The following is a 27,308-nucleotide window of genomic DNA, read 5'->3' as shown; positions in this document are numbered from 1 at the left end:
CCCTTCTCAAGACAGCATGCAATCTGATATAGACTATGCATGTACAACCATATTAGGCATATTTCTATATTAGTCATGTTGTAAAGAAAAATTAGAACCAAAGGGAAAAACCACTAGAAGGAAGAAACAAAAAAAAAGAGAGAGGGAGAAAATAGTATGTTTTGAGTTGTGTTCAGACTCCATAGTTCTTTCTCTGAATGTGGATGGCATTTTCCATGAGTGTTTTGGAATTGTCTTAGATCCTTGTGTTTTTGAGAAGAGTTAAGTATCAAAGTTAGTCATCAAAAAATGTTGCTGTTACTGTGTAGAATGTTCTCCTCGTTCTGCTCATTTCACTTAGCATCAATTCATGTAAGTCTTTCCCGCTTTTTCTGAAGTCTGCCAGCTCATTATTTCTTATGGAATGAGAGTATTCCATCACATTCGCATACCACAACTTGTTCAGCCATTCCCCAGTTGATGGGCATCCCCTCAATTTCCAATTCTTTGCCACCACAAAAAGAGCTGCTATAAATATTTTTGTACATGTGGGTCCTTTTCCCATTTTTATGATCTCTTTGGGATACAGACCAAGAAGTGGTATTGCTGAATCAAAGGATATTCGCAGTTTTATAGCCCTTTGGGTATAGTTCCAAATTTCTTTCAGCAGTTCTGTGAGGTAGCGACTATAACTATCATTCTCCTCACTTTATACATGAGGAAACTGAGGATTGGAAAAGTAAAGTCACTTTCCCATGGCCACAGAGAAGTAGGATTCAAATCCCAGCCTCTCCTGACGCTCTATCCAGCACACGACCCTATACACACTGCCTCCCATTTTAATGACAATGTCAGTGAACAGAGTTTTGATGATTAAACTTTATTGGAAGTCAGTCAGTAAACAATAATTTATAAAGAACCTACTATGTACCTGACAGCATGCTAAACGCTGGGGTTACAGAGAAAGGCAAAAACATTCCCTTCCATCAAAGTGCTCACTACGTAATGGGTCAGACAATATGCAAATGACTACTTACATATAAAATATAAGGATAAATTAGAGAAAACCTCAAATGGAAATTATTAGAATTAAGAGTTCAGGATTTTAGGAAAGGGTAAATGGGCATTGAAAATGCTAAAATTAAAGATGCAGGAATAACTTCTCAGTGACATATTTTGATTCTACTGGTCTAACAGATTCTTTCCTTCCTTTGGAAATCGAGTGCTCATTTGGCAAAGCGTATGGAATACAGAGCGCAGCTGATACACTGCATATTTGGAGAGAGGAGGAACTAAGACTGTGATTTCATCAATTTTGAACCACTCCTGGTATTGATGGAACATGTATAGGAGGGAAAGAAGCGCTTCACCAATGCAGGTCAGCAGCTTCTGTGTAATTACAGTCTTAGAAAGAGTTTTGAGGAAACTAAGAGGTAGGTTCTTGCTCCTCCTAACAGATACTATTATTTTTATCTTTAGCTAGATTTTACATAGTATTTTAAGATTTGCAAAGGACTTTACAAATGTCATTTCATTTAATCCTCACAACAATCCTGAGAGATAGGTGTTAATATTATCCCCATTTTGCCGTTGAAGAAACTGAGGCAGACAGAAGTTAAGCAACTTGCCCAGGGTCACACAGTATCAGTAACTTAGATCTGTCTGACTCCAGGTTTAAGGCTCTATCCACTGTACCACACTAAGTGGTACAGTGCCTCTAACACAACTACATCGTGTCATTGTCAAGACTTGAACCCAGTTCTTCCTGACTGAGAGTCAGGTCTTTTCTCTACTACATGCTGCCCTTCAAACAATACTTAATCTACACAAAAAGCTTCTCTTTATAAAACACTTGTTCAGCTTGACCAGATTGTTTTTAAGCACAGAGAATTCAATTACTGAAAAACCCCCTAAGAAAATGATCTGAGGTTCAGGGTTCCCACTGTACCTTGCAGGATGCTCTTTACTATTGCATCAGTGTGCTCAGCCAGGAGATCTGGACTGGTGATTGCAGCCAGGGATAGGTAACTTGACATGTTTCTGCAGAGTTCCTTGTTACCCCTCTGGAGGAATTTCACTGCCACTGGGACTGCTAATGCCATCACAGGAGGTCGATTGTAATTCTGAGGAAATAAAAGCGAACAACAGATGATGAGCCATGAAAGGACCACTCAAAAAGTTGTGTTTGATAATACTATAAGCGTTAAATTTGAATTAATGAAACCTAAAAGAAAATAGATGAACAAGCATGGAGGCAAGTCAGTTGAGTGGACTGTTAGACCTAACTTGAGATTCTACAGTCTAATGTTGTCCTTAGAGCCCAACTTCTCAATTTCACATAAGACACTGAAGCCCCAGAGTGGGGGAACAGTTTGCCCCACATAAGATGGATATTAAGTGGTAGGACAGGATTGGGACTGAAGTCTTCTGATGTTACTGACTCCAAATCCAACACTTTTGTTTCTCAGATTTTGCAATAATGGGCATTTCCTCTCCAGAAGGAGATTTCCTCACCCCAGGCCAGGCTTCTTAGACCACAAAGCCAGAAACACTCCAGCTAGTTAGTGACTTAAGATTTAAAGCATTTTGTAAATTTAAAGAGCTATAAAATGACTAGTCTAATGAAGGTGCTGCGAGCAAGGCCAGGACAGGAATGAGTCAAGGCTGGGACTGATGAGTTTGATGAGAACACAAAATCGTTGAATAACTTTGTAATTCATGACGTGGAAATAAAATAAAAGTAATTAAGATAGTTTCAGCTGATTGGGAGTGGGGAGAGAATAAGTCGCCATAATAGCTCACAGATAGATGCTATTAACAACATAAGACATAGGTAGCTTCCTATTTTAATTTTTTTTACTCTTACTACCTAGAGTCTACAGTTAGTTATTTCTGAAGAAGTGCAAATGTTAAATTTTAGAGGTCTCTAAATTTTGATACCTGGGACAAGGTCCTAGTTATCAAGTTCTAGTTGTGGATCTGGCAGATAGCACTGAAGTGGGAAGGTGAATGGAGAGGTAAAAATTACCTTCCTGTTGAAGTCTAAGTGCATGAACCTTTTTGATTCCACTTAAAGATAATTCTCAAGTAAGACTAATTAAGCTACAGTTTTTCCACATCTCAGATCTGGAATATAAAGACCAAAAATTCACTAGCTTGCAGGACATAGACATAAAGACAGTCATTTATCAGGATTCCTCTGGCATGTAAATTGCAAAGCCTAATCTTCCAGGACATGAATCATAAAGTCCCATTCATGAAAAGAAAAGCAAAAGGTTGTTAAAAAAAAAATCAAAACCAAAAACTGATCATTAATAGGTAAGGGGACCTGGGCTCCTTCACAGCTCCTGAGCAAATTAATTTTCATTATGTTGAAAAGCTATTTTTTTCTTCATCATAATGGTTTTGTCTCTTAACTGTAGAACTGTGGCTTCATTCATAGGTGTGGATGAACTCTCAGTGTGGACATTCCCTCCACTAATTCAGATTGGAAACTTGCTTATACTTTATAGTTTTCAAGAGCAGCCTGGGATAGAGAAATTAAGGCATCTGTCTAAGATCACATAGTCATCATGTGTCAGACATGGGACTTGGAGCCAAGTTTTCCTGATCCGAAGCCTGTCTGCTAACTTAACGTATTAAATTGACTCTTGTGGCATCCAAACATAAGTAATTCAAATTTAGTACTTCTTTGTAGATTTATGTGCGTTAACATTTATTGTGAAAGTTGGGCTTATTACAATAATACAAAAAATGACGTAAAACCAACTTTCATTAAGATTCCAGATTTCATTTTGCCCCTTTTTCTAAAATTGTTAGTGATGTTTGTTGACCAATCCAAAATAGACCTAAATTTTCCCTTCTAATGTTGCTCCCTTCTGAAAAACCATTTTGGTGAATTCAATTCAACAAACATTTTTTAATCAACCACTTTGTTTGTTTATTTTTGACCATCAATGTGTAGTTTATGGAGATGCTGTCAATACAATTTTTCTTGGAGATAATTTTCTATGGGTGATAGAAAGGGGGTAGGCAACCAAGACCCAAAGAACCAAGGCTAGGCTGTGACAGAAGCATCAAAATCAAGAGGAAGAATACGATGAGCTGGGGGTGTGTGCGGGATGCCAGTAAGCAGTCACCATGGCACACCAGGGGCCTTGGTGTGAGGCTGAGCTTTCTAGCTCCTGCTGTGTTCAGTCGTTTCAGTCACATTCAACTCTTCACAACCCCATTTGGGGTTTTCTTGACAAAGATACTGGAGTGGTTTACCATTTTCTTCTTCAGATCATTTTACAGATAAGGAAACTGAGGCAAATAGAGTGAAGTGATCTACCCAAGGTCAGACACAATTAGTAGGTTCTGAGGCTGGATTTGAATGCAGGTCTTCCTGAACCCCAGATCCCTTCTTCATCTTCCCCACTCAAACATATACTCAATACCAAAGAAGTCTGCTCTTACGATGGCTTTATTCTTTGGGATATTACTTGTCCTAATGAAACAGACAGATTCAGAATTTAGCAGAGAAGTTAAAACCTATACCTGGAACTGGATGGGATCTGAAGTGTCACAGAATGAACCTTCTCCTTTTCCAGGTGAGGAAACTGATGCCCAGAGGAAGGGACTTCCTACACAGCTGATAAGTAACAGAGTTGGATTTTGAAACTGGGTCAGTCTACTCCAAAATCCAATATGCTTCCCATTAGACCCCACTGCCTCTAGAGAAAGCAAGATGACAGAAGATTTTAGCAATAAAAGACCCACTAAGCCAGTGAAAAGTCTTTTTAAAATAACTTCTTACATTAAAATGGTAGATTTCCCCTGAATGAATTCTGGGCAGATGGGAGAAGCACAGCTTTGCATATGGAAGGTTTCTGCTCCACCAGCCCAACCAAAGACGTTTGATGGAGCCTTTGATTTGGTGTATGGTCTCCAGGCCATCAATCCCAGAAATTACTCTGACCCCAAAGATTCCTGCAGAGATAACTGTGTTTCAGATTACTTTTACTGTGGGTATCTTTGTCCTGCTGCATTGAGAGTCCATTATGAAGAGACTGTCACTTGGTTGTGTCCACTCCTGTTCAGTTAATAGCCAATAAAACCACAGGCTTATATTAGCTGTATTTTCAGGGCCTTCTACTCCTATAATTTTATTTAAGAAGGCAAGCTCCAAAAATCCAGATCAGTTATGTGCACAATACATCCTCAGGATCCTCAAGGGAGCAGGCCCTGTATCCCCAGGCCCTTGGAATATGAAGCCTCATATGGTCTTCATTAGTGTTGTTTGTTTTCCAGTGATGTTTGACTCTTGGTGACCCCATTTAGGGTTTTATTGGCAGAGACACTAAAGTGGTTTGCCATTTCTTTCACCTAATTATTTTACAGATGGGAAAATGGAGGCAAACAGGGTGAAGTGACTTGTCCAAGGTCACACAGTTAGTGTCTGAAGCCAGGTTTGAAATCAGGAAAATGTCTTCCTGATTCCAGGCCTAGCACTCTATCCACTATGGTGCCATCTGGCTGACAAAGGGGAAAATTGCAGATGGGTGGGGGAAGGGGGAAATGGAGCTTTCTCCTTGTTGCCTGAAGGTATACAGCTAATCTGTGACTCTTCTGGATCTGTTAATCAGATCTGTGGATTAGGTTCTCTCTCCCACTTTCCCCAAAAGAGTAAAGGTGGACTGGGAGACAAGGATGTAGGAAGGCTAATAAATGTACATATCACAGATTTTGAGTTGGAAAGGACTTCTAAGCGATCTAGTTCAATCTTCTAGTTTCAGAGAGGGGGAAACGGGGGATTAAGCTAAGGTTATTCCTTATTATATGTGGCAAATCCTTGATCTAACTGTAGTGTTGAAGTTTTACAAGTAGAAAGGACCTCTAATAATTAGATTGTCTAATTTAGGCCAATAACATCCCCCACTTTTGTAGATGAGGGAACCAATGCCCAGAGAAGCTAAATCAAATCAAATTAATAAACATTTATTAAATGCCTACTGTGTTCCAGGCACTGTGCCTGTGACTTTCCCAAGGTCACTTTCCCAAGTAACAGAGGCAGAATTTGAATCCAGGGCCTCTGAATCTAAATGTTTTTTCCAGAAAATTCTGTCATTTCTCCTACTGTCCAGAAATTTATCTTGAACTGGATGCTATTTTGAATTGTCACCACCTCTGAGGAAATGAGTTCTGTAAGTTAACTGGGATTGGTTGAAAGCTATTGAGAGTCCCATGATTCGACAAATTCTTTGTTTTTGTATTAAGAGATTTGCTGAACCAGACCATGTCACTCACCCATACTCTCTTTGGTGCTAGAGGGTCATACATAGCATGTTAGAGTATGAAGGGACTTTGGAGGTCATCTCATCCAAGCTCTCCTTCCAGGATGGGATCTACTCTACAAAAGGACATTTCACAGCTCATGCTCCCCTAGTGCTTTACAATTTAGAGTGCCCTAGTCACAATACTTCTGGGATATAGTTACTACAAGTTTTGAAGTTCAGAGAGGTCAAAAGTATTGAAGGGCTTGCCTTGGATTTGAACAGGTATCATTCCAGGATTTTTTTTCACATTAGTCATATTGTATAGAAGAATTAGAGTGAATGGGAGGAACCAGGAGAATAAAAACAAAACAAAACCACAAAAAAAAGAAAGTAGTCTGCTTTACTCTGTATTCAGACTGCATAGATTTCTCTGGATGTGGATAGCATTTTCCACCATGAGTCCTTTGGAATTGTTTTAAGGTCCTTGCATTGATTGCTGAGAAGGGCTACATCTTTATTCTATGATTATACTCCAATACTGCTTTTCTGTTTGAATTGAAGGAAAAACATTCAAATTCAAAACCATTACAAGTCTATGCTGCAACCACTGATGCTGAAAAGACCACACTTGATTGGTTCTATAAAGACTTACAACATCTTCTGGAAATACCACAAAAAAAGATGGCACATTCATTGTAGGGAATTGGAATGCTGAAGTAGTAAATCAAAAGATAATTGATTATATACTTTGCAACCAAAGGTGGAGAACATACAGTCCATTAAAACAAGACCTGGAGCTGAGTATGGCTCAGATCATGAGCTTCTTATTGCAAAATTGAGGTGTAAGTTGAAGAAAGTAGGAGAAACCATCAGACTATATAGGTATGACCTAAATAACATCCCTTATGAACGTGAAATGGAGGTGATGAATAGATTTAAGGGACGAAGCCAGACAGAATGCCTGAAGAACTATGGACAGAGGTTGCAATATTGTATAGGAGAAAGAAACAACAACAAACATTCCAAAGAAAAAGAAAAGCAAAATGACATGTGATAAGGCTTTACAAAAAGGCAAGGAAAGGAGGAAAGGGAAAGGAGAATGGGAGTGATGTATCTAACTGAATGCAGAGTTCCAAAGTATAGCAGAGAGATGAGGCTTCTTATAGGAGTGATGTGAAGAAGTTGAAAACAATAGAATGGGAAAGATAAGAGATCACTCCAAGAAAACTAGAGATATCAAGGGAACATGATAAAAGACAAAAATTCAAGCATGATAAAAGACAAAAATGGTAACATGCTTCTTAGCAGAAGCAGGAAAGATAAAGGGGAGGTGGCAAGAATACACAAAGGACATATAGAAGAAAGATCATACCATTCCCAAGAAGCACCATGGTGTGCTTACTGATCTAGAGCGAGACATACTGGAGAATGAAGTCCAGTGGGGTCTTAGGAAGTACTGCTACCAATAAACTAGTGGAGGTGATAGAATTCAAGCTGAACTCTTTAAAGTCCTAAAGATGATTCTGTTAAAGTGCTGCAGTCAACATGCCAGCAAATTTGGAAAACTCAACAGTAGTCACTGGATTGGGAAAGATTAATTTGTGTCCCGATTCTAAAGAAAGGCAATGCCAGGGAATGTTCAAATTTCTGAGCAATTGCACTCATTTTATGTGCCAGTAAGTTTATACTTAAGATTCTGAGAGCTAAGCTTCAGCAACATGTGAACTCACAATTACTAGCAGATCGAGCTGGTTTTTGAAGAGACAGAAACCAGAGATCAAGTTGCCAACATTTGCTGGATTATGGAAAAAGCGAGGGAGTTCCACAAAAACATACACTTTTGTTTCTTTGATTACACTAAAACCTTTGATTGTGTGAATCACAACAAAATGTGGCAAGTCCTCAGATATGGGAGGACCAGATCATCTTACTTGTCTCATGAGGAACCTGTATACTGGCCAAGAAGCAACAGTTAGAACCGAACATAGAACAACTGACTGGTTTAGGATCGGGAAAGGAGTACAATAAGGCTTTATTTATTTATTCAACATATGCAGAGTACACTATGTGGAATCCCAGGCTGGAGGAATTAAAAAGTGGAATTAAGGTTATCTGGAAAGATATAAACAAGATGAGGTATGCAGATGATACCAGTCTAATAGCAAAAAGTGAAGATTTAAGAAGTCTTTTGACGAGGTGAAAGAAGAGAGTGGAAAAACTGACTTGAAGCTTAACAAAAAAACCAAACAAACAACTAAGATCTTGGCAACTGGTCCCATCACATCCTGGCAAATAGAGGGAAAAGAAATGGAAGCAGTGTCAGATTTATATTCTCTGGCTCAAAGATCCCTGCAGATGGCAATTGCAGCCATGAAATTAAAAGATTCTTGCTCCTTGGAAGGAAATCTAAGGCAAATCAAGACAATGTACTAAAAAGCAGAGATACCACCTTGTTGACAAAGGTCTATATAATCCAAGTTATAGTTTTTCTAGTAGCAATATATGGCTGTGAGAGTTGAACTATAAGGAAAGCTGAGTACCACAGAATAAACACTTTCAAATTGTGGTGCTGAAAAAGACTTTTGAGAGTCCCTTGGAGAGTAAGGAGATCAAATAAGTTAATATTTAAAAAAAATCAATTGAGGCTATGAAGTCAAAGACTTAAGCTGAAGTTTAGATACTTGAGGATATGGGACTCATTGGAAAAGACCCTGATGTTGGGAAAGACTGAAGGCAAAAGGAGAAAGGGGTGGGAGAGGATGAGATGGATAGACAGTGTCATGGAAACATGAACATGAACTTGGACAGACTTCAAGAGACTGGAGGATAGAAGGTGTGTTACGGTCCATAGGGTCAGAAGTGTTGGATGTGACTGAATTACTGAAAAACAACAACAAAGAGAGGTCAAGTGATTTATTCAAGGTCACAAAGAGTACCATGTCTTCTAAATCTAAGTTCAGTGCTCTTTCCACTTTACTGGATTGTCTCGTATACCCTCTGCTTGAATACATTCAATGACTTGAAAACCTTCAAATCTAATAAGTTATTTAACATTTCAACCTTTTAAGGCTTCAGAGGTAGAAAGGTGAGCAAGAAAGGGACCGAGAGAAATAGGCAAAGAACTGGGAAGAAGAAAAGAATCTGACTTCTAGCCTTGTGTAAACAGCTCTGGGGAGATGCTTGGTAGAGAAGATTGAAACTGATGTTTAAGAAAATTTCTAATTTTGTTTGATCCTGGCTTTCATGAAATGCTAACCATGGTATTTAAAGGATTTCATTCTAGCCTTCCTATCACCTGAATTTACAAATGTACAACCTATTGGTCATGTGTTTCTTTTCATTTTGGCTCTCCCCAGGGTTAAACTTACCACCTGAAGTCAATTGTGGATCTGCGGTGACATAATCTTATTTTTGCATTTTCCTAGAAGCTTCAAGAAGAACCTGGTTTAGAAATCTGTTAACATTCTGGGAATTTCCTCAGTTCCCCAAACTTGACTTTCCTTCTATCTTAGAACTTAATACTGTGCCTGGAACACAGTAAGAGCTTAATAATTACTTATTGAAATCTGCCTCATGCAGATGTTTCATGAAGGGGCAACAAAGTGACTCAATGGATAGAGCATGGGGTCTGGAATAGGGAAGACCTGAGTTTCAATCTGGTTTCTGACACTTCTTAGCTATGTGATATAGTGCAAGCCACTACACACCTGTTTTCCTTAGTTTAGGCTAATTATAGCACCTAACATCCAGTGTTGTTGTAAGGATCAAATGAGATGATCATTGCAATGTGCCCAACACATAGAAAGCATGACGTAAATGTTGTTACTATTATTATAGGTGACTCTACCATCAAAACAAGTTGCTTTTGTCATAGATGTTGCCCCCTGCTAGCTCTCTTCCCAAACTGGAAAGGAAAGAAACCTAGAGGGATAGTCAGAGCAATGGTAAGGACAATCTGACCTTTTGCCTGCTTAGGCATTTTGTGTTTGGGAATGTTTATGGAAGAAAATCACTGCCTTTGCCTCCCCCTGTTAACACAAGCAAAAAATGCTGAGTGTCTCATTCTTGAAAATTGACCAGTTGGTTTATTTTATTGAAAAATTGAAAGGAATGGATCATTTGGATGAGTAGTCTTCTAGTTTTCCCAACCTTATTTCCCACAACAACCTAAATTAGAAGTGGGAGAGAGTCACTTTGTTGGTATTTAGGGCAATAAAAAAAAAAAAAACAAACCCAAAACTTGATCGGAATTTAGGGAGAACTAAATATAAATGTCAGTCCTACAAAGGACCTTTGTATCATCTTCACTAGCTCAAAATGACCACAAACTCTGGGCAAAGTCAGCAAAATTTGTCTTTGGTCCCTCTTTGTACTTCTCAGAGGAGTCTTCTCTTTTCCTTGCTAGGTACCCAGTGTCCTTACCCTATCTGTCTTCTACCTGTAGCCCCAAATTGAAGTAAATCATTTGATCCTTTCTTCCCTCTCTCTCTCTTATATCTTGTCCTGTCCTATACCCAGGTAAAACTTTAGTTGTAAACCAATTTACAGTTAGATGTTAATGGCTAATAGCTTAATGTACCCTCTCTTTCCCAGGAATATTTAATTTTTTATATGAGAATAATTACAGCTTCTTTTCTGGAGGAGCTTCCTGTTTAGTAGTCCCTTAATAGGAAGAAGAGAGTAGATCAAATTGTATTTGGGGAATTTCAACCATCACCAGAATAGTTGTGAATCACAAAACACCAAAATCTCAGAAAAATCAAAATAGTGGGTAACCCAAAAGGCAATGGAGTGAATAGGGGGCCTGATGCTATCAAGGATGACTCGTGTTCAAGAAGCAAGACACCATTAAGGATAGTTATGATCAGAAAATGAGGAGGACAAGTCCTTGTTAATATGATGAAGACTGATTACTTCATTGTAGCAAGTAAGGGATGGTAGATGGAGAGGCCAGAGCTGTCCTGGTGTGTGTACTAGGGTCAGACTGATACACATTCCAAGGGAAGGAGCAGACCTGAGTGAACAGAGAGGATTGCAAGGGGAAGTGTCTAGGCTCTACAGCAGGTAGGATTCCTAGCTACTGGGTGTTGAAGGATGCTAATGGAGAGTAATCCCTGTAAGAACCTAAAAAAAAAATAAGGATTTTTTTTTTGTTTTCTGCATTAATGGAAGGCTTTACATTGGAGATGTGGACTCTCATATTCCCCTTGACCCTACAAAAACCCCTTCCAAAGGCAGATTCCACCTTCTCAGACCTGATAGACTCTCCATTTGTCACCATCTGAGTGTCATCACCATAGAGGAAATGGAAGACAAGGGAAGGTCTTGGAACCCAGCTCCACTGAATCAGAACCAAACCAGAACCATCAACATGAATGCTTACATCATATATGACAACTCTATATTTCTTTAAACCTCTTTTTCTACAACTCCCTTTGCTTGTGCTGGGTCAGCCATTCATACCAAACAGATTCCTGAGGTTAAGATGGTTGTCAACAGTCTGTCCACAAGAAATGGTATCCATGAAATGGTAAAAGACCTAGAGAAAGCTTCTACCATGTTGAGTTAATTCTCCATGGAAGAGTTATGGAACTATATGAATGAAATTCCCACAATAGGCATGGGTAGTTTGAGGTTGAATGGGTTTGTCCATGTTGATAATATCATGGATCCTTACATCAAGAGAAAGTAAAAGTGCTCTTAAACAACTCTGTATGGTTTGTTGTATTACTACCCCCAATTTATAGATGAGGTAAGTGAGAATGAGAAGCACAATTACTAATTGGTAGAGTTGGGATTCAAACTAACTCTAAGACTTGTTCTCTTTCCATCACATACTAACTGTGATTCTTAGGTGCAAGATGCCAGAATGAATTAAGTTCTAATGATAGGTTTCAGGGACCCCGAAAGGCCAACGGGTAAAACAATTCTGAATGGAATATTAGCTCTCTGAGGTTGGAAACTGTTTCATTTTTGTCTTTCTTCCCTCAGCACTTAGCACACGGTGCCTGGTGCATAGTAGGCTCTGGAAAATGATTTTTTAATGGAATTGGATTGAATTGAAGGACATTCTAGGCAATTTTCAGTTCAATTTGTTATTCCACTGATATTTTCAAGTTGTCATGTCTACATCCTGCCTCTTCTTAGGAATTAGGCAACTAGGTAACCTCATCTTTTTTGTAGGACTTGGTTAGGACAGTAGCTGCCAATGTGAGTCTGGGGAGTCCTGGTTATTTAGAACTATCCTCTAGGTAAGTTGTCTTGATTTTAAGCCTTTTCCTAATGTTTGTAATGGAAGCTCTGTACTTATTTTTAGTCAATAAACATCTATTAAGGGTGTACTATGTGTCAGGCACCATGCTAAGTGCTGAGGTTACAAATAAGAAATAGAAAGTCTCTGACCTCAAGGAGCTTACAATCTAATGGGGAAAAACACTACACAAAAGGAAGCTGGAAAGCAGGGATGTCAGGACAGGGTATGATGTTTGTGGAATCAAAATCAAGTAGAGCTGCTTGCATGAATTGAAAAGAAAGAAGCACTGGATATATGACTTTATTGTTATAGGGAAATCTCAGATAAGGAAATTGTCTCCACCAATGCAGATGGCATCTTTTTCACAACTTATAATCTTAGGGAGCTACCTGAGAAATTAACGTGACTTGCCCAGGTCCCATAGTCATGTGTCAGAGGTGGGATTTGGACCCAAATCTTCCAGGTCCTTTCCATTGTGTCATGCTGCCTCTATAAATTAATGCTAGTTAATAAAAACTGGATATCCATTCACTGGTATCTTACCAAAAGCAGCAGCCTTCCTATCACTAAAGTGAGGTGTACTGAGTTTTGTTTGTCTCTCAGTTCTTGAAGGATGAACAGGTGTGTTAGAAGGTTACGTGAGTTGTTGAAATGTTCACAAGAAGAGCTTAAGAACTGGGTAGGTAAACATCTCAGGAAGCTGGAAGTTGGTTTACCCCTAAGAATTTAGCAAAAGTGGATCAACAAATAAAAAGGGTTGGAAAGGAATGTACCCTGATCAGCTGTCACTGGAGCAGATGTGATCTTCATATAGACCAAGAAAGCAAGGGAGAAGAAGGGTGTCATCTACATGTGGGAATATCACCCTCTCATGCTGTTAAAAATGACTTCCCATTCTCCTTTCCTTCTAGTCAAATCCTTTCATCTTTCAAAGTCCAGATCAAATTTCACCTTCTCCCTGAAGTACTCCTTGGGTTTTCATATTTGGCTATTCATATTTGCTTTTCATGCAGATGTTTATGTGTGTTGTACACACACACATACATATACATACACATGTGCATATACACGTATGTGTGTGTCTGTCCCTCATTTGGTACTTACTATATTAATACACATTGCCTTCTATGAGTAGATTTGCAGGAGCACATCATCAACATCCCAAGTAGGTTATAAGCTCCAGTAGGGCAGGGACCATATGTTACTCTTCTCTGTACTCCCCCACAGTGCCTAGCATAGTGCTCTGTACATAACAGGATGGAGGAATTCATAGCTAGAAGGGATCTTAGAGGTCGTCTAGTCTCATCTCCTTGTTTTCAGATGACAATTTTATACAAGTGGTAAATAACAGAACCACACATGAAATCCAAGGACTCAGTACAAATCCAATGGGTTCTCCCCCCGCCCCAACCACTTTCTGTTAATCATGTATGTTGATTGGCCTTTGCGTGTCTGTGATAGATGTTCAGATAATCTAAGTCTACTGGATTTGATGTCAGAGAATCTAGGTTCTAATCCTACCTGTCATCTGTGTGACCTTGGGCATGTCACTTATCTACCTTGAGTCTCAGTTTCCTCCTTCATAAATTGAGCAAGCAGGAGAAGGAAGCCCCCAAAGCCCATTCGAGCATGGAATATATGATCCTATGATCAGGGAAGGAGTTATCCTTGGCAATACTCAAATGGGATAAGAAGAATGTATAGTAAAATGTAGCTGACACCCATGCTGGGTGGTAGAAATGGAATAGCAGCGATCTGCATTCACAAAGAAAATACCTTTAGTACTAAAATCTGAGTCTTTGGAAGTATCAAGGCAAAGCACTAATTGTTATTTTCTCGGCTAGCTTAGCTATGGAAGGAATGAAGAGGCCTTCTTGCAACATCCAAGCCAGTGAAAATTGAGTCTTCTGAAAAGCAAGCTGAAGAAATATCCGATGCACTATGTTCCTTAATCAACAAGCATTTTAAACCACTTACTATGTATCAAGCACTGGGGATTCAAAGACAAAAAAAAAAATCAAACTGTCCCTGCCTCAGGTAGCTTCTTTGCTACCAGAGGAGACAAAATACACACATCCAAGTACAGAATACATACATAATAAATATGAGGTATACAGTGTGTCCCAAAAGTCTTAGGACAGTTTTAAACTGCGTCTTTCATTGGTCAAAATCATTTTAAGCCATTGAAGCTAACAAAAAAACCAAACCAAAGCAAACCAACTGCCCTAAGCCTTTTGGGACACCCTACGTACCCAACAGTCCAATACAGGGTAGTTAGGAAAGGAAGGTCCAGGAAGATAGGAGGGACAGGAAAAGGTTCTTTTGGAAAGTGATGCTGAGGCTGAGTCTTGAAGAAAATGAAGGAATCTATGAGGCAAGACATGAAGTGGGATGCATTGTGGGCATGGCAGAGAGCCAGAGTAGGAGATGAAGAGCTGCGTGTGAAGAACCAAGAGAAAGACGTTTATTCCTAAGGAGCAAAAGTCATGAAGACTGAACTGTTTTAAGTTCCTCGAGAGCAGGGACGGCATCTCCTGGGGGCACAGTGTCTGGCGCATAGTAGGTGCTTAATAATCGTTTATTGGTTTGTATTGATTGATCGATGGAACTACACAACGAGAAGGCAACTTACCTGCAAAATACAACTCGTGATATCAGAAGCAATTTTTGCATGGGGTGTGTCCTCATCTTTTCCTGAAGGTCTGAGATTGTGCTCCAAGCAGGATTCCCAGAGAGCCACGAGGGCCTTGCCATGCTTCTCAATGGACTCAGTCTCCCTGATGGCTGTCGTGATGCGAGTGATACAGATCTCAACCACGGCTTGGTCATTGCCATTGGATGAATAGTCCTATTTGTAAGGAAAACAGAGAGTCCATAAATTGTACTCCTTAACCCCACTGGCCACCAGCCAAGGGGATGGCATGCCTGTTTTCTAACAAATAACCCCTGCCCCAATAGTTAGAACTCATGGACTTTGTAGGCCATTAAAATTTCTAGCTACTTAGCCAAGCTCAAGTCAGTAGATGAGTTCACCTACCTTTGCAAAAGTATGTGCTCTCTGGTGAAATTATTGAGATAAAGTCAAGAACAATGGGAAGAATCAGGTGGGCCCTGATTGAACGCATCCCCAAATTTCTCAAGGATTTTTCAGTCTGTGAACTTTTCACAGTGTGATGGAAGTTCAGGCTGGATTACATCAAATCCTAATCAACCTTCACTCTAACAACTTTTGCAAAGAAACTCTCTTGGTTCCCCAAGATTCCTCACTCCAAATGGTATTCTTATCTTTTATATAGGTGAATTGGCAAGGGTAGAGATGTCACAGATGACTAAAGCTAGGACCCAGGACTATATGAACAAAAATTATTTTTAAAACTTTATACAAATAAAATGAGACATAAATAATTGGAGAAATGTTAATTTCCAAATGTTTATGAGTAGGCAATATTATATTGACCAGTATCATAAAATGATCATTTTAATCTAATTTATATAAACTAATTTATATATTCAATGCCATCCTAAGTAAGTTACCAAATAATTATTTTATTGAATTACAAAATAAGACAATAATAACTCATTTGGGAGAACAAAAGGTCAAGAATATCAAAGGAACTAATGAAAAAATGTAAAGGAAGGAGATTAAAGCAATACCAGATTTTAAACTATATTATAAGGCAGTAATTATTAAAAGTGTCTGGCACTATCTAAGAAATAGAAAGTAAAGGAAAAAAAAGAAATAGATAAGTAAAATAGAGTAGACACGCAATTTACAGCAGCAAATAAATATGGATTTGACCTGTGCAAAGACTTTAGTTTGGGGGAAAAGAGAATTTCTTATTTGATAAAAGTTTTTGGGAAAACTGGAAAGCAGTCTGGCAGAAACTGGGTGGAGACCAATATCTTATATTTTACCAAGATAAGATCAAAATAGATACATGACATAGCTATAAAGAGAGAGATCACAAGAAAATTTGAAGAACATTGAACATATTACCTATCAGATTTATGGATAGGTGAATTTATGAGCAAACAAGATATAGAGAACAGTGTGAGGTATAAAATGAATCAATTCCATTAAATTCAAAAGTTTTTGTACAAATAAAACAAATGTATCCAAGATCAGAAGGAAAGTAGAAAATTTGGGGAAAATTTTATAGACAGTTTCTCAGAGAAACACACATATACGCATGTATACATATATATATGTGTGTGTGTGTATATATATATATACACACATACATACATACATATATATATATCTTGGTTAAATGTATAAGAATATGAGTTCTTCCCCATTTGATAGATGGTCAAAGAATGTGAATGGGCAGTTTTCCTATGAAATCAAAACAATTTATAGGCATGTAAAAATGCTCTAAATCATCACAGATGAGAGAAATAAGAATTTAAGCAACCTTATGATATCATTTTACACCTATCAGATTGGTTAAAATAATTCAAGAAGAAAGCCCCAAATGTTGGAGGGCATGTGGAAAAATTGAAACACTAATTCACCGTTGGTGGAATGGCGGACTGATCCAACCATTTTGCAGAGCAATTTGGAAATATGTCTAAAGAGTTATTAAGTTGCCCATACCCTTTGACCCGGCAATACCACTACTAGGTCTGTTTGCCAAGATGATTAGGGAAAAAGGAAAAGATTCTTTATGTTCTAAAATATTTATAGCAGCTCTCTTCGTGGTAGCAAAGGACTGGAAATTGTGGGGATGCCCATCAGTTGGGGAATGACTGAACAAGGAGCATATGGACCATGATGTAATACTACTGTGCTATAAAAAATTATAAGCTTGATCTTAGAAAAGCATGGATAGACTTGCACAAAATAATGAGGAGTAAAATTAGCAGAACCGAGAGAACTTTGTTTATAGTAATAGCAGTATGGTTTTAAGAACAACTTTGAGTGACTAAGTCATTTTCACTGTTACACACACACACGCACATGCACACACACACACATTTGTTTCTAATGGTAGCCATTTCTAGGGTGGGCAGATGGAAGGAAAAAGAGAAAGTTACATGATAACTATATTACATATTTAAAAAGAATAGCAAGTTGTATATAATGAACTTATAATTTCATGTACAATCATTTTTTCTCTATTTCTATAATATGTTATAGAAATGTTTGCTCTATTTCTTAAGTTTAGAATAAAATAAATTTTAAAAATTATGTCATGGTAAAAAAAAAAATAACTAAAGCTGGGAAGAGGATCTTTTCCTTTTACTTCCTAGACACGTCTTTATCATGTCTATGTATCCAGCAAAACCAGTGGGCTTTGGTTTACTTTACATCGTGATTCTCAATGATTCAAACAAAATTAACCAGTGGCTAGCATTAGGTCATAGCTGTACAACAGTGTAAGAAGAAAGTTGATTACATTGCTTTTGTATTAGTACTAACAGTTCATATGTGTGAATGTGCTATAATCCACATCCTAACTCTGGGCATTTTCTCTGACTGTGCCATATTCCGGGAACTCTCTCCCTCCTCATCTATAGCTTTGACCTTCCCATGCTTCATTCAAGACTCAGCTTAATCCCCGCTTCTATAATATGCAGAGTAGACACTTGTTTGTCCTTCACTCTTGAAGAGGACCATGACATCAGGGAGGTGATGCCATGACATGAGAGTGATTGGATTTGAGTGAGGGAGGCATGCAAAGTCACCAACCTCACTTTCTCCTCCGAAGTTCAGGTGATAGACAATAAATGTCTGATGAATACATCCCTCTTTAGCCTGCCCATCCAATCAATCCCTAGTAGCAAGACGAAAAAAGAAAGAGCAAGTAAGTGTCTGAGCCAAAGCAGTCACCTTGTTGGCTGTGTCTAGTAGAACACATGCAGTCCCCTACATCAGCAAAGAGGGGAAGGAGATACTGTGTTGTCAGCTCGTCTCTGGGGCCAAGCTTGGCTATTATAGTTACATAGCATTGTGCTAAATGCTGGCTGGGCAGCTAAGTGGTAGAACGCATAGAGGGCATGATTTGGAATCAGAGAAAACTCATCTTCCTGAGTTCAAATCTGGGTCTCACGACACTTGCTAGCTATGTGATCGTAGGCATGCCATTCAACCCTATTTGCCTCTGTTTCTTCATCTTTAAAATGATCCGGAGAAGAAAATGCAAATGCCTCTAGTATCTTTGCTATGAAGACCCTAATGGTGTCATGAAGTGTTGGACATGACTGAAATGAATGAACAACCACAACAAAATGTAGGCAATTCTCAATGACAAAACAAACAGTCCCTAAGCTCAAGAAGGGTACATTCCACTGAAGGATTGTTTGTTTAAGTCACTGGTCTCACTAGTTCTGGGTTTCAGAGGTTTCAGTAGCTCTGTGAAATCCCCATCACACAGTACTACACCAAGTTCTTTCTCAAGTACCTGAGTCAGGAATCCTAAGTAAATGTACAAATTACAATGTATCCCATGGTCTGATAGCTTTGCAAGGGGTAGGTCAATGGTAGCAGATATTATCATTGGCACCCCTATGGGTTCTGGGGGTTCACCTAAATTGGGGTGAGAGGGATTCTTGACTTCTAGGCTCTCCACTCTTCAATCCATCCTACACAGTCATCAAAATAAATTTCCTAAAATGTAAATCTATGTCACTCTCCTGGTCAAGAACCTTTATTGACTCTCTATTGATGTTAGGACAAAATGCAAATTCCTCAGTTCAGTATTTAAAGCCTACCGCAATCTGGCTCCACCTGTGGCTTATTACGCACTACTGATTTTCATACACTCTATGTTATCACAACGTGCACTTGCCCCGCATCTCCTGTCAATAAGCCTTTGCATAGGCTGGATCCCTCCTGGATTATTCTCCCACCTCTTAGAATACTTTGTCTACCTCCTCGAGGAAACCTTTCCTACTCCCCTAGATGTTAATTCTCTCCTTCCACAAATGATCACCATCCCCTGTGCATTCTTTGTACCCCTTCTTACGTCACTTGACATGGAGGTCGCTCCTTCAAAAATCACATCACTCAGAATGAATTTTTACCAAATCAAAATAACACAAATTTTGTCAGACTTTCTGTTCAATGACAATACAGTGTGCCCCGTGTAACCACTGCCCCTGAACCACATTGGTTCAAAAGGGAACTGCGCTTCTTTCTTCATCAATTTATGCAAGATAAAAAGAAACACTATTTTAACAGTTTTAAGTAACGTCTTAAGTGAAGAGTTGAAGGCTTTGAAGTGAATTGATCAACCTCAGCCATGCAGCTGACCTTGCAAAGAGGGTTTTCCAGATTAACATTCCAGGACACATCTTGTTCAAGTTCCCTAGTCAGAGGAAGGAAAAGGGAAGGATAGGGAGGGAGATCATATGATCATAGTTCTAGGAGTAGAGGTCATATGTAGTCTTATGCCCTCATTTTACAGGTAAGGAAACTGAGTGCAAGAAAGATTAAATAGATTGCTTAAGGTCACACAGTCAGTAGGAGCAAATCCAAGATTCAATCTCAGGTCCTGAATTTATGAAATATAAAGCCCATGGTCCTTTATTCCTAGAGGGACAAAGAACGGCAAGTAGGTTGGTTACACAGCGGCTCAAATACCAGGCCTGAATCAAAAAATCCAGCCTCAGATACTTACTAGCTATCTGTCCCTGCGCAAGTCACTTCACCCTGTTTGCCTCAGTTTCCTCATCTGTAAAATGAGTTGGAGAAGGAATGGCAAACAACTCCATTATCTTTGCCAAGAAAACTCCAAATGGGTCACAAAGAATTGGATATACATTGTCCAATGACTAACCAGAGAACCCTCAAACAGCTACCCACATGAACGATGGCCTCTCTAGATTGCATACCTAAGGACAGTTTAAATCAGTTTCATATAAAGGGGGCTGGTCTAGTTGGCTTGGTGAATAAAGAGTCTGATTGAATGAAATCTGTGATGTTGGAAGCTTCCATTTCTAGCGGATGCTTTGCAAGGACATTCCTAGGGCTTCCTCCTTCTGCTGGAACATGAGCTTCCACAGTGAAGCTTTTTCTATCACGTTTATTAAAGTTATTTTTATTGCCATGCTATAGTACTCATGTTTTGGCAGCCCCATAATACGAACCCAGGTCCTTTGGCAGTCTCCAGATGTCTGGCTTAAAATACACACACTCAAATACACATGGACACACCCATGCATCATGTTTAAAGGTAGTTACCACATTAAATTTTCAGTTCAAACCAATTTAGCAAACATTTATTAAGTGATTATTATGTGGAAAGCACCCTGGGTATAACGAGAAACATGAAAAACAGTCCCTGACTTCAAGAAGCTTAATTTTAGGGATTTAGGAGAGAAAACAATATGTAAAAAGATAAACAAATCCAAGACAACACAAAAACTCCGGGTGGATGGTGTCCAGGAGGAAGGCAGCTTCTAAATGGAACTATAAGGAATTTAAGGATACTAGGAGATGGAGGGGAGGGTGCTAGGCAGGGACACAGGAGGTATCAGGCTGACTACAGAACAAGTGGGCCACGTACCCTGCTAAGTAGATGTGACAGGAGTCGTGAAGGGAGGGTCATATATCACATTCAAATTCCATGAATTTTTATGACACAATGACCATTTATTTATAGTATTGTTTTTTCTGTTGTTTCCCTTGTACAGGACACCTAGTGAGGCAGATGGCAATAGGCCCATACTGGCCAGTCTCTCGGATTACTTTTCAGAGGCATCGATGCATTTTGCCCCACGACCATCTGGGCTGAAAGTGCATCCTGCATTCAGTGGATTTAAGCAGGAGATTTGTAAGGAGAAGGACCCGAGTGGGAGTCCCAGGTCCAGAATATGCTAATGGGGAAATTTTGGGTAAATGACCAAACATCTGGGACCCCCGGTCTCATCCTCTGTAAAATGGACAAAGAAGTGCAGATCAGCGGCTAGAAGGCAGGCCTGGGTCGAAGTCTTACCTCTGACATATGCTGCCTGCGTGGCTGTGGGCTAGTCTGGAGAATTGTTGCACTGCACAACATACATATTGTCATAGTCGTCCTACATGAATGGATGATCGGTTGGTTGGTTTTTTAGTAGAGTCAGCAGGGTTCAGTGGACAGAGCATTGAGTTTGAATGTCCATTCTATGACTTATTATCTAGGGACCTTGGGCAAGTGAATGTATGCCACTGGATCTCAGTTTCCCCAACTGTAAAATGAGCAGATTGAACTTGATGACCTCTTAGAGTCCTTCAAGTTCTTAACCTATAATTTTTTTTTAGTTTGAAGGAGAGATGGGACTAGTAATTTTATTGGTATAGGAGCTCCCAGAGTGGAAACTCTCTCTATTAACGTAGATTGGCACCTGCCATGACACTTGGACACTAGGAGCTGCTTGGAGCACTAAGATGTTAATTGCCCAGGGTCACCCAAGCAATATGGATCAGAGTGAAACCAGATGGATCTGACTCCAAGGCTCATCCTCTTTCCACTATCCACTTGGCTTCTTAGTCCTAACAGGAGGGGAAACTGTTCCTTTCAGAAATTCTCATAGCCTGGGAATATGGGAAAGTTTTCCAAATTGCAGCTGGAGATGATAGGCTGGAAGTCAGGGAAGACTGATCAGAAACATGAGGGGCAACACCGGAGAAGGTAGGAAGCTGTGTGAGGAAGGAGCGGTCCACCTATACACTGACACTAGGTGCCCCGAACAGAGTAAATGAACGTGCAACTGGAAAAGCACAATTCAAGAAATAAAAAGACCTAAGGAAAGGCAGATTGTGAAAGAACCACAAAATAGGGAGGAAGAGAAACTGGGAGACATGGAAGGAATCTGAGGAGGGTGTTAGCATCCTCAGAACAAAGTCTAAGGTAGATCTTATGAGGGTTGACTTTTTGGGACCAACTAGTGTAGGAAAGAGCCAGAAAGGTGACCAGGCTAATATGGCAAAATCAAGAGACACATGGGGCTCATGCCAAAGATTTCAACTTGAAGATTTCAGGGAGGGACATATCTTTATTGTGGAGGAAGAAACAAAAGGTACAGGTGTTTGCTTGAATGGATGTAGAGAGGGAAGGAAGCCAGGAGAGCTGCCCCTAGATTTGCAGGCTCCTGTTCTTGTGGTATGTCTCCTCCCATCTCAAGTCTGAGTCCAGAATTGACTTGCCTTCTGCTCAGCACCTTCATTCCAGTTCCGAAGTCAAAGGACCTGTGTTTCAATCCTACTTTTGATATTTACTACTTGTGTGACCTCAAGCAAATTATGTTCCTTTTCTGTAAAATTAGGGTATCATAACTGATAGCCCCCACAGTTCCTTCCAGTTCTCAGTCAGATGCTAGAAAGTCACTTAACCTCTTTGGAGCTAAATTTTCTCTTTTGTAAAAGGCAGGGGTTGAACTAGGTGGCCTCTAAATGGCTAATAGTCTGATCTTAAGGCATCTGAGTAAGGACTAGAAAAGGTATTGTGACCCTTCGAGATACTATTGATTCCATATTGTTTTCCTCATCCAACTGTGAGTCCCTCAATTTTGCTCCCCAAGTCAGACATTTCCCTGCCTACTCCCCTAAATCTGGGATCTTGAGGATTCCTGGTTTGAATTGTTGGACTACTTATTCGATTCAACAATACAATTCACTCCAATAGACATTTATTATAGTAAACCCCTGCCATGTACCAATTTGGGGCATCTAAGTGACACAGTGGATAGCGTGACAGGTCTGAAGTCAAGACTCATCTTTCCGAGTTCAAATCCGTTCTTAGACACTTACTAGGCATGTGACCCTGGGAAAATCACTTAACCCTGTTTACCTCAGTTTCCTCATCTGTAAAATGAGCTACAGAAGGAAATGGCAAACCCCTCCATTATCTTTGCCAAGAAAACTCTAAATAGGGTCACAAAGAGTCAGACAAAACTAAAACAACTGAATAACATACCAAGCACTGTGCCAAGTATTACAGATACAAAGACAAACTGCAAACAGTCCCTGGTCTAAGGGAGGTCACCGGAACAAATCACTATGCTTGAACCACTTCTACTTCCAGTTTCAGGGATGTTGCTAACTCTTTCTTGGATATTCATGGGGAGCTGACTCACTGTTCTTGGATAAGGTGGTAGGTAGCTGCCTATGTGAGTGCTAGGATTTGGTTTTTTGTTTTAATCTCTTAATATTTCTTTGCTATTATGTTCAATCACACAGTTTTTACATTGAACTCATGAATCATCTGTCTTGGTCCTTGGGGAGGCTATGGATGTGAATTAATGCTGACCCAGAGAAAACCTTGAGGTGGGTATGGCTTTTTAGGGGACCACACAACGTGGGTGTCTAGGACAATATTGAAAGTAGAAGGTAAAGCAGTAAAAAGCCATGGCATGGAATGAGCTCAACTGTGGCCAAATATGACAGACTCTGTTCTAAGGGCTTGTCATACTGGGTGATGACAGCAGGTGGCAGCACTGGGGAATAAGGGGTATGTTGCTGCTAACAGCTCCCCTGGTCAGCTGCTCAGGGAGAGGACAAAGCAGCTCTCTCCCTATTCCCATCAAGGTCTTCCTTGGACTGGGAACACCATTGTCCATGTGCCAAATGTACACAGCAACTCACTACACTCTAGCAACCTCTAGTGGGGCTGCTAGGCTTTAGGGAATTTCAGTGTGAAAAAGGAATAAACTACCTCCTGCCCCACTCCCTACCTTCTACCACCATTTTGTTGATAGGACATGATTTAGCAGTTTGATTCTTTACAAAGATGAAAATCAAGGGCACCTTCAGCCAACTGTTCCTGTTCCTGTTCCAATGGAACAGGAAGGATAAGATGCCTAGAAATAAGCAATATTTGGAAAGTGGAAACAACCTGCATCTTAGGCCAAATTAACTTGATTAATGTTGTGGGAAGAAATGTGGAAATGAAATTGCTGTCAAGACATTATCTGGGAAAAGGAGACGATTTGGGCCATGGCTTCCCTAATTGGTGATTTAGAGTATTGATGGCAGCCAGTAAGAGAACTTGGAGAGCTGGGCTTGCTGGCTGCCAACATCCCTTTTAAAGGACTCTTAAGTGTGACATAAGTGAGAGCTGTTATCTTGGGAAAATATGCACATTTGCTCATTCTGGGCCTTATGGTTTGCTTTCGGCTGCTGTCCTTTGCCTACTTGGCACGTCTGTTGAGTGTGGGCAAACACTGTTGAGCTAAGCGGATGCTAGGTGGTTTGAGCACTCTTGCTTTTGAAGTACAATAATGAGAGGATCAAGGCTTGACTAAAAAGCTAACATCCATCATGGCAGCTCAGTAACTACTTCATTTTTCTTTTCTTTAAATAAATGTTTTTTTTTTTTCAATGTCCTTAAAATAGTCACTGCTATTTTTCTTCCCCATCCTTCCATTTGCTTATACCAAGTAGAAAGAGTACTAGATTAGGAGCCAGGGGACATAATGTCTGGGTTCAAATCCTTTATCTCCCTACTTGTTCCTGTATCTCTTTGGGTCTCAGTTTCCTCATTTGAAAAATGAGAGGATTGGACTGAGAAGCCACCATTCAACAGTGGAAAGAACAATGGATTTTAAGATTGACAACCTGAATTGAAATCCTTGCTCAGCCACTTATTTATTATCTGTGGGATGTTGGTAAGTCACTTCTGTCTGAGCCTCGATTTCCATTCCTATTAAAATGAAAGCATTGGACTAGATGACTTCTCATGTTTTTTTTCCAACTTTAAATTCAGTGATTCCATAGCCAGATGACTTTTGATCTCTAAATCTGTAAAGTACGGTTCAGCAAAAACAAAACTAATCTGATTCTGACAATGCGTGTCACATTCAGCAACTGTAGTCCACCACCTCCCTTCCAGGAGGCTGGTTAACTTCATTTGTCTTCTGAAGTCCTGATGTTACTGCATTAATCAGCATTTCTTGGTTTCTAAGTATTGTTTCTCTTTACATTGCTATTAGTCATTCTCTTTAGAAAGTGCTTTTGAAATAGATTTTGTTCCTATGGGAATAGGAGGAAGAAGGAAGATGAATGAATTTAGGTGATTTTGTTGTGGATGTTTGTTCTTTTTGAGGAAGACCAAGGATAATGTCCTGACTTTGGTGTGAATTGGATTTAAGGGAGGCAGAGTTGTAGCCTCGTTCTTTCTTCTTGAGCTAGTTTTAAATATATGTAAATGAAGCATAGGTACTAAGAATTAAAGAACTAAGTAAGATAGGAGGGGTATAAGGAAAGAAAGGTGAAAAGTAAATGCAGCTGCTGGTGGCTTACTACTCCAAACTACCTTGGATTCGTTTTTTATTTTTTTAAATACACTCAGAAATGGACCTCTTGTCTTACTACTCAAGACATTCTGTAAAGTAATGAGGGAGATAGGAAAATAAGGCAGGGCAGATAGACTGCAGGCTTCCTGAAGGAATTACGCTTGTGCTCAAAAAGGAGTGCTGCACAGGGTTCCACAAAGTGCTCATCATATAGAAGGACTGAATAGAAAAGGAGAAGAAAAAGTGAAGGAGAGAATTCCTGTCCCTAAGTATTGTGTGTTGCTGCCACTTTGGGTGATATAAAGGTTACTGAATTTTCCATACACTTCTTAAACTCAACATGTCCAAAACATCTTTCCTCCCAAATTCTCCCCTTTTCCTAAATTCCTTATTCCTGTCATTGGTACCACCATTCTCCAGGTCACTCAGGCTTGTAACCTTACTGTCATCCTTAACTCTTTATTCTTTCTTACCCCCAGTGTCAAGTTCTTACCTTTATAAAATTGTTTGTATACACTCCTTTCTTTCCTCTGACATTGCCATCACCCTGGTACAAACCCTGAACACCTCATGCTTGGTCAATTTCAATAGCTTATCTGTGGGTCTGCCTGCCTCAAGTTTCTCCAGTCCATCCAATGATATGATCTAATGGTGTTAGAGTCCTTTTATTAAGGGAATTTATTCTGTGAAGTTCAGATTCAGTCAAAGGGCCACACTTGAGGAACTAGAGGGCCACATGTGGCCTCAAGGCCACAGGTTCCCCACCCTTGGAACCATATCATTCCCTCCTCCCCCAATTTAATGAAGTCCAGTGTCTCCCTCTTAATTACAGGATCAAAATCCTCAAAGTCCTTTAAAATCTGGCCCTTTCATATCTTTTTAGTCTACTTATACTCTACCTTCCTCCATGCACTCTTTGATCGATGATCCTGGCCTGCTTGCTATTCCTTGAACACAATAATTCATTACTCAATTTCATACATTTTCACTGCTGTCCCCAGGTCTGGAAGTTTCTCCTTCATTACCTCCACCTCTCCCTCCATCATCTCCTGGCTCCCTTGACTTCCTTCAAGTCTCAACTAAAGTCTCAGACTAGGCCTTCTTAATCTTGATGCCTTTCCCTTTGACATAAACCACAATTTTTCCTATAGAAATCTTGTTTGCATGATATAATTTGCAGACTGTGAGCTCCTGGAGAAAAGGGTTTCCTCCCCTCCTTAGAATCTCCATCTCTTAGTACAGCCTATCACACAGCAGGTGCTTAATAAATTCTAATTATCTATTGCCCTTTTTAAAAATATGACTTTTATTCCTGTCCCTTGGTCTCTATTTCGTATTTAGACCTCAACCCAAATGCCATTTTGTTTAACTGATTTTGTTAGGCTGAGCAGGTTGGTCTTCAAGGGAAAAATACTGAATTTCTGTAATTACTCCCTCTCTCCATTTAACAGAAATAGCTCTTTGCCAAGAAGACTCAGGAAATTTGAAATATGTTCTGTAATCCCCGTAGCCCTGTTCTCCAAGAGTGAACAGAAGGCTGTCTGGCAATCACAGTCAAGCACCAAGACATCAGTCACTGGCTACCTTGTTAATTCTTTCACAAT

General features: G+C 39.6%; 1 protein-coding gene across 7 annotated transcripts in view; it reads right to left on the bottom strand.

The window, feature by feature from the left end:
* Window positions 1-27,308, bottom strand: part of VEPH1 (ventricular zone expressed PH domain containing 1) — a 200,239-nt gene that overhangs the window by 159,961 nt on the left and 12,970 nt on the right. For all 7 annotated transcript variants that reach the window (XR_011969144.1, XM_072618640.1, XM_072618645.1 and 4 more), the window contains exons 3-4: window positions 15,122-15,337; window positions 1,928-2,102 (exon numbers count right to left, since the gene is read on the bottom strand). Coding sequence is in view for 6 of the 7 variants with exons in the window: in XM_072618640.1 (XP_072474741.1) it covers window positions 1,928-2,102; window positions 15,122-15,337 (391 nt within the window). In the remaining variant the exon portion in view is untranslated. The remainder of the gene's footprint in view (window positions 1-1,927; window positions 2,103-15,121; window positions 15,338-27,308) is intronic.

The sequence above is a fragment of the Notamacropus eugenii genome, chromosome 6, assembly GCF_028372415.1.
Source record: "Notamacropus eugenii isolate mMacEug1 chromosome 6, mMacEug1.pri_v2, whole genome shotgun sequence".
NCBI classification, from domain to species: domain Eukaryota; kingdom Metazoa; phylum Chordata; class Mammalia; order Diprotodontia; family Macropodidae; genus Notamacropus; species Notamacropus eugenii.
This window is presented reverse-complemented; position numbering and strand designations above follow the sequence as displayed.